Genomic DNA, 15,804 nt, shown 5'->3' on the forward strand with positions numbered 1-15,804 from the left:
TTTCTTTTTATTTCAAACCGTGATTTTTTGTGTTTTTTTTTCGGAGGTGCAGGGGCGGGGGAGTGGAATAAAAAAAAAGAAAAAATTCAAAAAAAAAAATTTTTTTTCCTCTCTTGGCAAAAAAAGAAAAAAAAGATAAATTTTTCATTTTTTGTGATTTTTCTTCATTTCTGTTTTTAATGGCTCCATTTGTTTCAAAATCACAAAAAAAAAATTTTTTTTCCCTATTTTTACGTAAAAATATGATAATAATAATAATAATAATAAATCCGACGGTTGTAAGAAAAAAATTTTTTTTTTTTTTTTAAATCAAATTCGAATTGATTATTTACATACCTTTGTAAATATCGTCGTTTATTATTTATTTTTCTTCTGAACTGAAAGTTACTATTTTGACTAACCGATTACAGTAGTTCGCAGTCACGTGATATTAAAAAAAAAAGAATCAAATCAGTGACTTTTTAAAATTTTTTAATTATTAATTTTAAAAATCGTGAGCCGAATATTAATTTTATTTACGTTTTTATTTTTCGGGAAAGGACGGGAAAAGAGAAAGTGCGAGAGTGAGAGCGATATAAAGAGAGACAGAAAAGGGAAGAGAGAAAGAAGAGACGATTAAAACGATACGAAAAAATAAATTAATTAATAAAATCAATCCATCAAAATTAATCAAAATAATTTTCTTTTTTTTTTTTTTAAATTTTCAAAGCCATTTTAACGCAGAATTTTGTTTTAAAAAAAATCAAATAATAAATTAATAATTAATAACGGTTAATATTGAATACAATCGTTTCCGGTTTACATCTTTCTAAGTAAAAAAAAGGCGGGAAATTTTAAATATTTTAAATTAACGTCACAATCACCGCTTTCATTATTTCGTTTATTTTTTGAAATTTTAATTAATTTAAAGTCCTTTTTTAACGATTTAAGACAAACAACAAATTATTAAAGTGATAAACAAACAAGCAAGCAAACAAACAAACAAACATAATTTTCACCTTTCCAACAACGAGTAAAAAAAAAAAGAAAAAAAAATTTTTTTTTTTTTGAATTTTTTATTAGTTTTTAAAAGAATAAACAAAAAGGGTTTCTTCCTTTTAATTCCCATTTCCGTTTTAATAAAAAAAAAAAAAAAAAAAAAAAAAAACCTTCTGCTTTCTGCTTCTTCAACAAATTTTCCAGAATTAAAAAAAAAGAAACAAAAAATTTACTTTAGCCAAATTGTTTGTAAAAGTTAAATAGCCGATCGGCGCCAAATAAAATCATTCCAGACAAATCATTACGAAAAAGTCACGAAATAATTTTTTTTTTTTTTTTCTAACCAGAACAATTTACTTTTTCATTCAATTCTCAAGAGATAAACGATTCGGGCTAAAAAAGGAAAAAAGGAAAAAAAGGAAAAAAAAAAAAAGGAAAAATTTTCCCCAAATTTCGAAATAACTCATTGCAAAAAAAAAAAAAAAATTTCAAATTGAAAAAAGGTTTTTACCACTTGGGAAAGCGAAAAAAAAAAATTAAATTTACCGACGTCAACATCGTCGTCGTCGTCCCCGTCACGGCAAAAAAAAAAAAGTTTCGGGAAAAGTTTCAAACGGGAAAATTATTATTATTATCATTATTAATGAAAACTATTTCGTTTAAATTATTACTTAATAGTTAATATTAATCAATCAATCAAAACACGATAATTTAAATAAACACCTGTTGACGTTAAATTCATCGTTATATATACTTTTTGTTTTTTGTTTTTTAAATTCCTTCGGAATTCTTCTTCCTCCCTTCCTCCCCTCCTTCCCCCTCCCCTCAAATCAAAAAAAAACGTTCCCGGTAAAAATTTTTACAAATAAATCCATTCGAGTTAATAAAAAAAAAAAAAAAAACCGACGATTTATTTAATAAACTCGTATATAAAAAAAAAAAAAACGACCGTAAATACATTTATAATAATAATAATGATAATGATAATGATAACGATGTTAATAATAATAATAATTTATATCATTATTAATTTTTCAATGATCTTTTAAACTATAAATTATAGACTATAAAAATTATCTTTTATCTTTTTAACAATAATTTACTAAAAAAAAAAAAAATTACTTTTGTGTTAACTGATTTATTTACCACAAACCTTTTTTTTTTTTTTTTTTTGTAAATTATTATCCCGGATGTGACGTAATAAATAAATAAATAATTGATGATGATGATGATTATGGTGGTGGTAGTGGTGGTGGCGGTGACGGTGACGATGACCAACTTCGCACTTTTTCAATTTCCCTCCTCCCGCACTCTCCTTTTCATTCATTCCTCCTTTTTCTTTCTTTCTCTCATTCTTTCATTCTTTCTTTCTTTCTTTAAAAAGTTTAATCTGGAAAATTCCATGGAAACTTTTAAAATTTCGAAACATTTATTTGAGGTTTTTGAAGAAAGTTTTCAACAAACAAATTTCAAACAGCTTTTTGTGGTCAATTTAAAAGTCTCTTCGATAAAACCCGCGTGCGTGAAAATGCGTGACGACAACAACAAATTAAAAAATTTTTTTTTTATACAAAGTGATAACGTTTAACAAATGACCGACGCGCACATACGCACACGCACGCACAAATTTATTAATATTTTCTTTCATTAAGTGACCTTTACTATAAAAAAAAAACCAAACAATAAATAAATAAATAAAAAATCTTTTTTTTTTTTGTTTATAAGGTCACGAATTGCCATTTTACCTTTTTTCCGTTGAATAAAATTTACCCGTTTTATTTTTCCTTCCTTTTTTCCTTTTAATTTATTAAAATTTAATGCAAATTATTTTAATATTCCCCCCCTCATCGCCTTTTTCTCTTCCTAGTCGGTCGTCCATATTTATTTTCCAAAAAAAAAAAAAAAAAGCGTACCTGAAAATTATACGTCGAACAAAGTAAACTCGCGTAAAAAAAAATTCATATTTAAATTAGAGTTAAACAAAAATTTTTCTTTTTTTTTTTGTTTTTTTTGTTTTTTTTTTTTTTTTCGATAAAATTATGTTAATGCTGCGACCTGAATTAAGTTTACAACGAACAAGAAAAAATAATAAAGGGAAGAGAGAGAGAGAGAGAAAGGGAGAAAAACAACAAACCCAAGCAAAGTTATTCAAAAAAAAAAAGAAAAAAAACTAAAAGAGAAAGTGAAAATGAGAGAAAGATGGGAAAAGAGTGAGAAAGAAAAAGAAAAAATAAAAGAGAGAGAAAGAGAAGGTAAAATGAAAGAGAGAGAGAGAGAGAGAGAGAGAGATGTTAAAAGAAAAAAATGACAAAATATATACTTAATAAAGTAGGAAAGCTTTTTTAAAATTACGTTAAATTGATTCCAATAGGTAAAAATTTGGCAAGTTACCTTTTGTTGGCAAACCTGATTTTTAAACACCCTCCGAAATTCGCGCCTTTTTTTTTTTAAATTACAAAAATAAAAAATGGGAAAGCATACACATTATTCAAAAATTAAACTTAGTAAAAAACCATTTCCTGGCAAACGCACACACACCCACAACGCACACATACAGTCGAATAAATACGAATAGAAAAATAATAATAAAGAGAGAGAAAAAGAGAGATAGATATAAAAGAAAGAGTAAGAGAGAGAGAGAGAGAAAGAAATAATTTTTTTTTTTTTTTACTTTTATTTTACTAAACTTGTTCAAACCCAAATGCCATAAAAATTCCACCTCTTTACATGATTTATGGTTCGACAGTTAATATTTGCAAAAAAAAAAAAAAACACGTTTTGCATTCGACTTTCGACTCTCCCTTTAACCTCCCCTTTTATTTTTGCCCTTTACCTCTAAAAATTTACCCTTTTTCCCTAAAAAAAAAAATAAAATTTTCCGGGTTCTTAACGTGAAAGAAAAACATTTTCTACATAAACCTTAAATTTACGGTGTTGTTCCCTAATACGTGACGTGAATTTTTATTTTTTTTACGAAAAAAATTTTTTTTTTTTGGAGGTCATTTATTAGGCCCAAAAAATGGAGGAGGAGGATGAGGATATGGAGCCATTTTGTTTTTTTCCATGAGAGTAATTTAACTTATTTTTTTTCTTACTTGAATATTTAAAAAAATTAAAACCGTGAAAAACTTTCTTCCCCCCCTCAATTATTATCATATTACGGTTTCTTTGTCTCCAGATTAAAGGTTTCACTTTTGGAACCTAAACTAAATTTTTGGGAGTAAAAATAGCACCACATCAATTGTTGAAGGTCTTCTTGAGTCCATCATCAGATTTGTTCTGGTTCTTACTTTGTCTTGCTCTCATTTTACTCTTTTTACCTTTTTAAATTTATTAATCCATTTACCTTTTCCATAAAACCTGTTCTAATTTAGTACTTAGAGTTTACTATTATAAAATTTTTGATTAAACTTATCTCTTATATCTCTTATTCTTGTAAAAGTCAATTTGCTGTAAATCATGTAAAATATGCTGTAATAAGGCAGAAACAATTTATTAAAAGGTTAAATATTATGCAATAAACACATTAGTTATTAGACAATACAAGTACAGAAAACCCAATTGATAAATTAAATCAGGTATTACCTCCAAATATTTTTATTAAACTATTTTGTTAAACTATCCCTATTTTTAATTAGCATGAAAAAGATGTTTAGCTAGACTACTCAGCTAAAATATGCAGCTAGAAGCTTCAACTTAAGGTATATAAAGTTTGTTTAAGTTGTGCTCCCACAAATGTATAATGCTTTTTACATTAGAATCAAGTACTAAAAGGTTACTTATTTATAACTTAATTAATTGATTTTGAATCAAATTTGCAGGCAATATTACACTATCAAGATTATAAACTAAGCAGTAACAAAACAAACTAATTTAAGGATAAAATAAATTACACAGACTACACTTTACTGTAGGCACACAATATACAAATTACAATTTTGCACTATTATTAAGTAATATAGAAAAAGTTGATCTTTCCCAGTGTTATTGTTGATTAAAAAGAAGATTAACATAAAATATATGACAAACTATTCTGTATTAAAACAATCAGTAGATTAACACAGGAGTACAGAGATGTTATATCCAGCTAAACATTACATTAAATCAATAAATAATGAGTATTTTTATTAAACTACCTCATACCATACCATACTTTACCATAATTACTATACTTTAATATGACAAAGATATTTAACTTATAATCATCTCAAGAGATGTAAAAATTTATTAAATGAAGTCTGGTTAAACAGAAATCTGTTGTATCCTTCCACACCAATATCACTTAATATAAAGGCTACTAGTTTTTTCCAAATTTGATTCAGATTTAAAAAAGGTATTAAGTTATACTAAGCTACTATTAATAAACTATGTTACAATGAAATAAGTTAGCTTAAGACAAAGCTAAAACAACACACAATCACAAGTTACACTTGATCATGAGGGTATAGAAATTTCACCCTGAAAAAATCAAGTATCAACCTAAATTATTATTATTAAACTATGTTTAAATTCTTATTTTGTTAAATAAGATAAAAGAATAATTAATCAAATTACTTATAATTAAACAAAAAGAAATTTAAAAAAATTTTTTGGTTATGTGTTCAATTTCTTTGTTAGCCTCACGTTTTTCCAAGAAAAATTTAAGTCTTAAAATGAGGTACTTATCTGTTTAACTCATATGTACTAAGATATCTTCTAAGGTTTTTCATTGCCCACGCTTTCTTTTGTCACATGGAATCGATGAATTATTTGTAAATTTAAACTTGAAATAATATAGTTATTACTAAATAATTTAAAAAACTAAATATATTACTGTAAACTAGACTAAATTACAAAACTTTTGATATATAATTTATAAATAAACTCTTAAAAAAAACTAATAAAATTAATTAAATAAAACGATATGACATAATGGCTTGTCAACCATGAAACACCACCGCCCTCTCTTATCTTATTATTATTAAAAATAATATTAGGGAATATTTATACCAACTTTACAAAAACAAAAATACGAAATTCGTTGTTGCACTTGCATGAAATTTTCACTCGAGGTTGGATTTTCCATAGAGATTATTTTAAATTCGAAGATGAAATCAGGAAAAATTCGGAAAAAGAAGAAAAACGTGGATGAGGTAATGGGATGATAGAGGAAGGAAGGAAGGAAAAAACGAAGAATGGATTCGGCGGTTGGGGGGGAAGGAAAAGAACCGAAAAATGTACCCATTCACAAAAAAAGTAGAAAAAGAAAGACACGTGGGGGGGGGGGGCAGAGAGCGAAAAGGAAAAATTTCGAGAAAGAAAAAAAAATGGAGAAGAAAAACGAATGGACAACGAAAGAGAGAGAGAGAGAGAAAGAGTGAAAATTATTATTAAGCTAAAAGGATAAAAAGAGAAAAAGAATAATAAAATACGTTTGGCCTTGGAAAAGTACGTTGACCTCGGGAAAACACACACACAGCACAGCGTTGCCATGGTTACGATAAAGATCCCACAGACTTAAAATCCCATTTTTTTTTTTTTTAACAAAACTGCATAAAGTTTCCCTTATAACGGTTTTTTTTTTTTTTCTATTCTATCCTTCTTCGTAATTTTATTTACATTATTATTATCATTATTTTAATTCAGTGTTGACAACTTTATAAAAATAAAAATAAATAAAACCGTAATAAGTAAAAAAGAAACGATAAAAAAAAAAAAGAAAATTTTAAACGACAACATTTAAATATTATTAAAACGATTCGTCGTGATGATGACGTTTGCTGTCGACGTCGACGACACGATGACGACAAACGACGACGACGACGACGAAAAAATAAAAATCAATTTACTGTTTAAAATGAGAGAAAAAAAAAATTTTCTGGAAAAGCAGAAGATGAGAGAAGAAAAAGAAAAAGAATAAATAAAAGTAATTGTGCAGCAGCATCAGGAGCAGAATTGAATAAATAATATTTATCATCGTCGTCGTCGTCGTCATCCTGAAAAAAAAAATTACCGTTTTATCCCGTTTAATTCCCGAATTATAATAATAAAAATCTTTACATCTTTGATGTAATAATAATAATAATAATAATAATAATAATAATAATAATAATAATAATAATAATAATAATTTTTTTCGTAATTGTAATAACGATTATTCACATAAAATTAAACCGATTTTATATACTTTAAAAAAATACGTTCATAATGTGAATGTTGGCACGACTGTTTGTTGGTTTGTTTGTTTGTTTATGAATTATTTTATAAAAAAAAAGAAAACAAACAGGGTTTAAATTATGAAAATATTTGTCGTTTTTTTTTTTTTACGTCGGGAAACGAGTAAAATAAAATTATAATAAAAACGTTTTAAATTTTTCTTTTTTTTTATTGATTGATTCGACAAGTGAAAACTTTATTATTATTATTATTATTATTATTGAATTTATAAAAACATAAAATAAAAATTTTTTGACACGTTTTTTTTTTTTTTTTTTAAGAACACAAAAATTTTAAAAGCTTTTTTTTTCTTTTTTTTTTTTTTTTTAAATTTTTAAAAACTTTTCAATTACGACGTGGTAAAAAATTTTATTTATGCGATGATGATGATGATAATGATAATAATGATGATGGGGATACGAAACATGAGTTCAACCTTCGGTACCTTAAACGGATTGTTTTGTATTTCTGACGTTCGGCTATAGAAAAAAAAAAGTCATTTCTGATTCGTTTCTTAAGGTTTTTATATATGTCACTTCTGCCAACTTTTGATAACCGAAAAAAAAAATGTCTCCCTAAACCTGTGAAACGTTTTAAACAAATACTCATTGTTTTTAAAAACAAAATTTTTTAAAATTAATTAATTAAAAAGGTCAAAAGTTACGGAAAAGTGCAATAGGAGAGACTGAGAGCGAGAGAGAGAGAAAGAGGGGGGACAAAACAAGCAAGAAAGGGGACAGAAAAAAAGAAAGAGAAAGTAAAAAGTCAGAAGAAGAGAGAAAGGAAGAAAGAGAGAGAGAAAGAGAGGGGAACAAAAGAAGAAAGGGATACTGAAGAAGAAAGAGAGAGAGAGAAAGAGAAAGGGACAGAAAAAAGAGAGAGAGAGAAAAGGACAGAAGAAAGGAAGAAAAAGAAAGAGAGAGAAAGAAGAGAGAGAGGGAGGGACAAAAAAGAAAAATTTTTGCGGTGTCAGGAGGATAATCCGACAAACAAACAAACGTTTATTAAAAGACACAAATATTTTTTTATTGTCTTCCGGTTTTAATTTTTTCATTCATTTCCGTTTCGCGCCTTTTTTCCTTATTTACAAATATTCCGAAAAATTATTATTCGTCACGAAAAAAAATTTTTCCAGATACATCTACATAAACACGACAACACACGTATAATTTTTTTTTTTAAATCAGGACCGCATACAGGAAACTTTTTTATTATTATCACACCCTCTTTCTTTTTTTCTCACCGACAAACCCCCCCTCCTTCCACACACTTTCTCTCTCTCTCTCGCGCGCGATCACATTAACTAAAGTCTCATTGTAATATTTTCACTTAATAAAAATTTCAAAACGTTTTATTGTCTTCTTCTTTTTTTTTTTCCAACCATAAAAAAATTTTTTTCTTTTTTTTTTTTCTTTCTTTCTTTCCTTTCATTAATTTTACACTACAATACTTCAATTTATTGCCACTTAATTTTTTTTTTTTTTTTTTTTTTTTGTAGTAAGAAGTTTTGGAGGGGTTTTCTTTTTTTTTTGGCTTTCTTTAAATTTCTTTCTTTTGTTTAAATTCCAACAAGAAAAAAAAAAACGTCTGTTTTTTATTTTATTTTTTTTCTGTTGGAGGGAGGGGGGGGGGAGGGAAGAGGAAAAAAGGAGGGGGAATTCATGAAATTTTAAAATTAATACGAAAAGATAGAAAATTGCCAATCTTTTTTTTTTTTCTTTTTGATACAAAAAAATTTTCTCATGTAGAAAATTTTTTTTTCTCTCTCTCTCCCCCCCTTTCTCTCTTTCTTTCTTTTCTTATTTTTTTAGTTTATCCATTTGCAAAACTTTTTTTTTTTATGTGCTTTGAAAAAAAAAAAAAAAATTTTCACAAAAGTGATAATTTACATAGAAAAATTTGTTTTTTTTTTTTTTTAAAAAGTAAAAATATCTTTTGATGTTTTGAACTTTTTTCTTTTTCTTTTCTTTTCTTTTTTTTTCAATATTCTCGACGCAACCTTTTTCTTTTTTTGGAACTTTTCAATTTTTTTTAAAAACAAAAACCAAAAAAAAAAAAAGTTTTCAAATTTTTCCTCTTCTTTTTTTTTATTTAAAAATATTTTTATTCCGTTTGCGAATTATATTTACGACGTTGGATGTAATTGAAATGTTGTGTAAAGAATAAAATAAGAAAAAATTTTTCCCCCTATCATTATTATCATTATTATTATTATCAGAATTAAAGTTTTTTCCCTATTTAAAATTCTCACGAACCCCCCCCCTCTCTCTCTCTCTCTTTCAATTCTACCCAAAAAAAAAATCCTCCCATTTATTTAATTCAAAATTTTAAAAATCCAATTTCTTTATCATTATCATCGTGACGATCATTTCCGGTTTTTCCGGAAACAAACATTTTTTTTCTATACGTGTTAGTTTTATCATTATTATGATCATTTCCCATCATTTTTTTTTATACGTTTTGATATTTTATTTATAAAAGGGGAGAAATGGGAGACGAAGGATTAAAAAAAGGATTGGGAAAGGAAAGGAAAGAAAAGGAAAAAAAAGGAAAAAAAAGAAAAGGAAAGCAAACCAAATCAAATCAAACCAAAGAAAAGAAAAGGAAAGAAAAGAAACGAAAAGGAAAGGAAAGGATTGGGAAAGGAAAGGAACGGAAGGGAAAGGAAAGGAAAGGAAAGGAAAGGAAAGGAAATGAAAGAAAAAGAAAGGAAAGGATTGGGAAAGGAAAGGAAAGGTACAACACTACACATGGAAAGGTATGACACTAGAAAATTTTATTCTTTTAAAAAACACGTGTTGAAATCTTCATTGAAACAACCTCTCGATGAACTCGGTAACCTTTCGTGTCTCACACGATTTACTTTGAAAAAATTTTCTATTATCGGAGTGCATATTTTTTCAACCGACGATCTCCTTTCTTCGATTTCTTTTTTTGTCGCCATCCGATTATTTTCAAGCCATTTTAAACCGTCGCTCGCTTCTTTTTGTACTTTTGTCGCATCTTTTTCCGGTAAATGCGTCACGTTTCCCAATAAATCCAAACAATATGATTCGAATGAATTTCTCGCTAAAACTTTTTGCCTTCAAAACAGAAAAAAAAAGAAAATTTTTTTTGCTACTCAAAATTCTCAGAATTTTCTCTTTCGTAATTTTCCATACCTGTTTTTATCATCTTCATCTTTAAATTTTTCCGATTCCGCAATCATTTTATCTATTTCCGTTTTTGATAATCTTCCCTTATCTTTGTTTATAACTATTCGACTTTCTTTTCCCGTCGTTATTTCTTGTGCTTTCACGCTTAGTATTCCATTCGCGTCTATGTCGAATGTGACTTCTATTTGTGGTACTCCTCTCGGTGCCTGTGGTATTCCACTCAATTCGAAATTTCCCAATAGGTGATTGTCTTTCGTCATGGGTCTTTCACCTTCGTAAACCTTTACGAGGGGGGGGGGAAAGAAGGTTCTTACAAATTCTTACAAACTAAACAAATAAAAAATTTAATCCATATCGTACCTGTATGTTCACGGACGTTTGATTATCCGAAAATGTTGAAAACAATTGAGTGTAAGAACAAGGTATGGTCGTGTTTCGTGGTATTAGAATCGACATGACGCCCCCTGCGGTTTCTATACCGGTTGATAAAGGAGATACATCTAATAAAAGTATATTTTTAACTTCTTTTGCCGAATCCCCGATTAAAACGGCTGCTTGAATGGCGGCACCTGAAATTATTTATTCTTACATTGTCTCAAACGAGAGAGAGAGAGAGATAGAGAGAGAAAGAGAGAGGAATTCACCGTAAGCGACGGCTTCATCTGGATTAATATTATGATTTAATTCTTTTCCGTTAAAAAAATCTTTTAAAATTTTTTGTATTTTTGGAATTCTCGTAGATCCACCAACTAAAACAACTTCGTGGATTTTTGATTTTGATATGTTTGCATCGGCCAAAGCTTTTTCAACAGGTATAAGAGTTCCTTTAAAATAATCAGAATTAAGTTCTTCAAATCTAAAAAACGCAAAAAAAAAAAAAATAATAATTCCGCGGGGATTTTCTTCTGCTTCAAATAGTTTTTTTTTCTGCTCGCAAACCTCGCTCTCGATATCGTCGAATAAAAATCGATTCCTTCAAACAAAGAATCGATTTCGATATCGGCTTGTGTCGTGGCCGATAATGTTCTTTTAGCTCTTTCGCAAGCCGTTTGTAACCTTCTCATGCTCCTTTTATTTTTCGTTATATCCAAATTATGTTTCTTATAAAATTCTTTTGAAAAATAATTAACGAGTCGTGCATCGAAATCTTCCCCACCTAAATGTGTATCCCCCGATGTTGCCCTAACTTCAAATATACCCTTATCTATGGTCAATACGGAAACGTCGAATGTTCCACCACCCAAATCGTAAATAAGAACATTTTGCTCTCCTTCGTTTTTATCCAAACCGTAAGCTAAAGCAGCAGCCGTGGGTTCGTTAATTATTCGCAATATATTTAATCCAGCAATGGTTCCAGCATCTTTTGTAGCTTGCCTCTATTTGAAACCAAAAAAAGGCCTTTAAAATCGGCGTGGGAGTGTAAAGAACCATCATATAATACCATTTAAACAAAAAAAACCTGAGAATCGTTAAAATAAGCAGGTACTGTAACGACAGCATCCCTCACGGGTTGCCCTAAATAAGTTTCTGCAACTTCTTTCATTTTAAAAAGTATCATTGATGATATTTCTTCCGGTGAAAATCTTTTCTTTTCGTTTTTATATGTCACTTCAATTTTAGGCTTACCACAATCGTTAACGACGTTAAACGTCCATAATTTCAAATCGTTTTGTATGCATTTATCACTGTACGTTCTACCAATTAACCTTTTCGCATCTAAAAAAAAATTTTAGTTTTACAAAATAAACAATGATGGTGGCAGACAATATTAATAATAATAATAAATATACCATAAATTGTATTTTTAGGATTGCTTGCGATTTGTGCTTTTGCTGGATCCCCAACAAATCTTTCATTTTCGGTAAATGCAACGTAACTCGGAGTGACGCGATTCCCTTGATCGTTGGCTATTATTTCAACTTTTCCTCTTCTGAAAACTCCAACGCATGAATACGTCGTACCTAAATCAATTCCAACACCTATTTTTTTAACTTTTGACATTTTTCCTTTCCCCCTCTCTTCCTTTCTCCTCTCCTTCCCTGTCCCCCCCTTTTTTTTTAATCAAAAAATTAAAACCAAAATAAATTTTTTTATTTTTTTTCTATTTCATTAATTTTAAATTTTAAATTTTTTTATTTTTTATCCTCCATGTTTATTATTATTATTTTGTCGTGGATTTTATCATTTTTATCAATTTAATATTATTATTATTTACACGTTTTTTTTACACACGCGCGACTTAAATAATTTTACAAAAAAAAATTCAATAATAATAAATTTATTTATTTATTTTTTTAAATAACTTTGATATCGTATATTATATTTAAAATAAAATAATAATAATAATCTACAAACGATAAAATATTATTACAATGTTGCTACTACAATTAATTAATTTATTTATTTATTTATTTATTCTAATTTATTTTAATTAATTATTTGTGTTCAGACAGACAGAATTTTTTATCATTATCTTCGGTCGAACGGAAGATATTTTTTTTTCCATGAACAAAATTTTTTTTTTTTTTCACTTACTTTTGTACATTTACAAAAAATATTTTTTAACGTAAACCGTCATCATTATCATTATCATTATTTTATTTTTACCCTCTTTCGAGATAAACTATAAATAGGAAAAAAAAAAACTCACCCTATATTTAACATTATAAAAAAATTATAAAAAAAATTAAATTCTACCGCAAAAAAAAACAATTACATAAATAATCATGAAGCTGTGTTTTATTTATTTATTGATTTATTAATTTATTTATTGATTGCTTTTTACTTAATATTATTATTAAATTGTCAAGATAATATTTTTAATTTTTTCCCTCTTCCTTTCTTCCTTTTTTTTTTTTTTTTTTGACTAGATTAAGTAAATTACAGTAATTATTTTTATATTAGAAAGAAAGAAAGAAAAAACAAATTATTATCATTATCATTAACGACGACATTAATTTGACCTAATTTTTTTTAATAAGAATAATAATAATTAATTTTAATATTACATTTTCACGTTAAAAATTAGGTCAAATAATGTTACAAATTTTTTATTATTAACAACAATTATGTCTTTTTACGCACTGATTAAAATACAAATTATATGTAACGTGTTATCATCATCATCATCGTCGTCGTCGTTATCATTATTCTTTTTACTGGAGAAGATAATTAAAAAAAAATTATGGAAACGACGACAGATGAAACGTTATAAAAATTACATAAATTTTTTTTACATAATATTTATTATAATATAAAATATAATATGATTATGATGAAAAGTAACGTGGCTAATATTCCGATGGCCATCCATTGCCTTCGATCTGGAAAGAGAGAGAGAGAGAGATTGTAATTAAAAAGGTTGATAAGAAATCGTAAGAAGACTTCCTCCTCCCTTACCACTTGATAATCTTAAAACTTTTGACATTTTCGACATTGTAGAATTTAATTTCGAATCCATGTTTTCTAAATCGTAACCGAAATCGTCGAGCATGACGGCTTGTTCGTCCAATTCGTTACCGATTTGTCTCGATACGGTTTTCAATGTTCCAACGGAATCTCCAATTATTTCAAGTTGTTCATCTTGTTCCATGAACATTCTGTTCTGTTGCGATAGAGTATCGTTTAAAAATTGCCTGTTAGGACTATCTATTTCATTTTCTAATTTCGAATATTTCGTAGGTCCGTGCGACATTATTCTAGGAGGAGATGATATATTTTCTAAAAGTGGTTGCCTTGCTGTTTTGTCTCGATCTGTATTCCTGTTTATGTTCATTTTATCTTTCATAGTTTTCACTTCTTCTTTTGTATCCTCAATAAAACTCCTCCTATTCGAAAGTTCTTTGTTATCCGTTTTAAACTTTGTCGGATTTTTTTCTACAATGCTTGATTTTATCGTTAATGAAAATTATTGTTTTTTCTCTATCTTCCTCATACTCATTCTTTCAATTCAATACCTCTCTCTCTCTCTCTCTCTCTCATTCATTTTTACTCGACAACAGAATAATACATTATTATAAAGTTAAATGTCGAACGATAACCTAGAATCTTACATGGAGGCAATCGCTCGAACAAAGGTAATAATTGAAATATTTTTATGATGCAATATTTGTCAAATATTGCAAACAGTTTAAATTATAACACCCAAGATAAAACTATCAAACAATTTAAAGGTAAACATTACCTAATTGTAGTATTTTTATTAACAATAAGCCTACACTAGAACAACAACCCATATCGCTAATGGATGTCACATTCATATCGAAATCAAATATTTTAACATGCTAAAATCGAATAAAAAAATATTTCTCGAGTAAAATTTAAATTTTTTTTTTTTTTGTACAAATTTATTAAAAGGATATTAATTGTATCTTCTAAATCTTCTAAATCCCATTCGATGCTTCTTAATGCATTTCTCAACTCAGTTGAAGTCCAATCCAATTCATCTCTGATAGGATTATTGGAACCATTATCATCTTGTAATTCTAACCACCTTCTATATAAGCTGCAGGTTTTGTTTAAAGCTTTATTTACTTCACTTGAACCAAAAAAAAAAAGAATAAAATAATAGAGAAATATTAATTATAAGCGTAAAAAACGATGAGACAGCAAATGCAAAATTAAAAAGAGAGAAAGAGAAAAACTTACTCTTTAACTACAAAAAAAGGATCTTCAAGTGACATGACGGTTTAAAAATATATTCGAGGCCAATTTACCCCATATAAAAATTTTTTTGTTGAACAAAACATCTGGATGAAATATATTTACACTCTACTGAATAATAAAAAAAACTAAAATCTATAATCTTAAATGAAAACATGTATTCGATGAAATCACTTTTCAAAATATTGATATTTTTTTTTAAAACGTTTACAATAGTGCCAACTTTAACAAAAGCGAAAACAACTCTAGCATTTCTATTTGCTGCGGTTCATAAACTCTGCCATCTACTTAACGGTTTTTTTATTAACAATATCAATAATACGATAAGAGAAAATTTTCGTACGCATTTTTAATTATTAATTGATTTCTAATTAATGTGTTCATTAGTAAAAAAGTCAACGATCCGTGAAATATCGTTTTTTTTCTCTTTTTTTTATTAATGACAAACGTTTTTTCTTTATTTAAATTTCTTTTTCAACCGACTTCTTTTGTAAAGATGTTTTCAAATGATTAGATTGATACTTCGCGACTCCATAATAATTAATTCTAATTATTTAAATTTATCATTATTATTATTATTTAATTTTGTCTAAATTTTAAAACCACGACGACAACATGAAAGAATCAAAGAATCAAAAAACAAAAAGGAGAGAAAAATAATAATTTTTTTATTTGAAATCGTAATCATTTTTTTTACAATTCGATCGCAATTTAAAATTTACAATCATTTTTTTTTTTTTTTTTTTAATTCGACGCAGGTGAGTTTTTTTTTTTATATCGGAAACAAAACAAAAAAAAAATTTTTTTTTTATTG

At 27.3% G+C, this 15,804-nt stretch overlaps 2 protein-coding genes across 2 annotated transcripts; both read right to left on the reverse strand.

Annotated features, from left to right (window-relative positions):
- Positions 1-9,949: 9,949 nt before the first annotated feature.
- Phum_PHUM484760 (Heat shock cognate 71 kDa protein, putative) lies at positions 9,950-12,329 on the reverse strand (the record flags this gene model as incomplete). Its single annotated transcript, XM_002430429.1, has 7 exons — positions 9,950-10,256; positions 10,335-10,609; positions 10,689-10,897; positions 10,973-11,184; positions 11,268-11,704; positions 11,788-12,044; positions 12,119-12,329. The coding sequence occupies 7 exons, from the start codon at positions 12,327-12,329 to the stop codon at positions 9,950-9,952; spliced, it is 1,908 nt and encodes a 635-aa protein (XP_002430474.1).
- Positions 12,330-13,404: 1,075 nt separating this feature from the next.
- Positions 13,405-15,010, reverse strand: Phum_PHUM484770 (syntaxin-6, putative; the record flags this gene model as incomplete). The annotated part of the gene is made up of 5 exons (XM_002430430.1): positions 13,405-13,486; positions 13,615-13,651; positions 13,728-14,212; positions 14,671-14,865; positions 14,976-15,010. 5 exons carry the CDS (start codon positions 15,008-15,010, stop codon positions 13,405-13,407), a joined length of 834 nt encoding a protein of 277 aa, XP_002430475.1.
- Between the last annotated feature and the right edge of the window lie 794 nt (positions 15,011-15,804).

This window comes from Pediculus humanus, genomic scaffold (genome assembly GCF_000006295.1).
Source record: "Pediculus humanus corporis 1103172108256 genomic scaffold, whole genome shotgun sequence".
In the NCBI taxonomy this organism is placed as follows: domain Eukaryota; kingdom Metazoa; phylum Arthropoda; class Insecta; order Psocodea; family Pediculidae; genus Pediculus; species Pediculus humanus.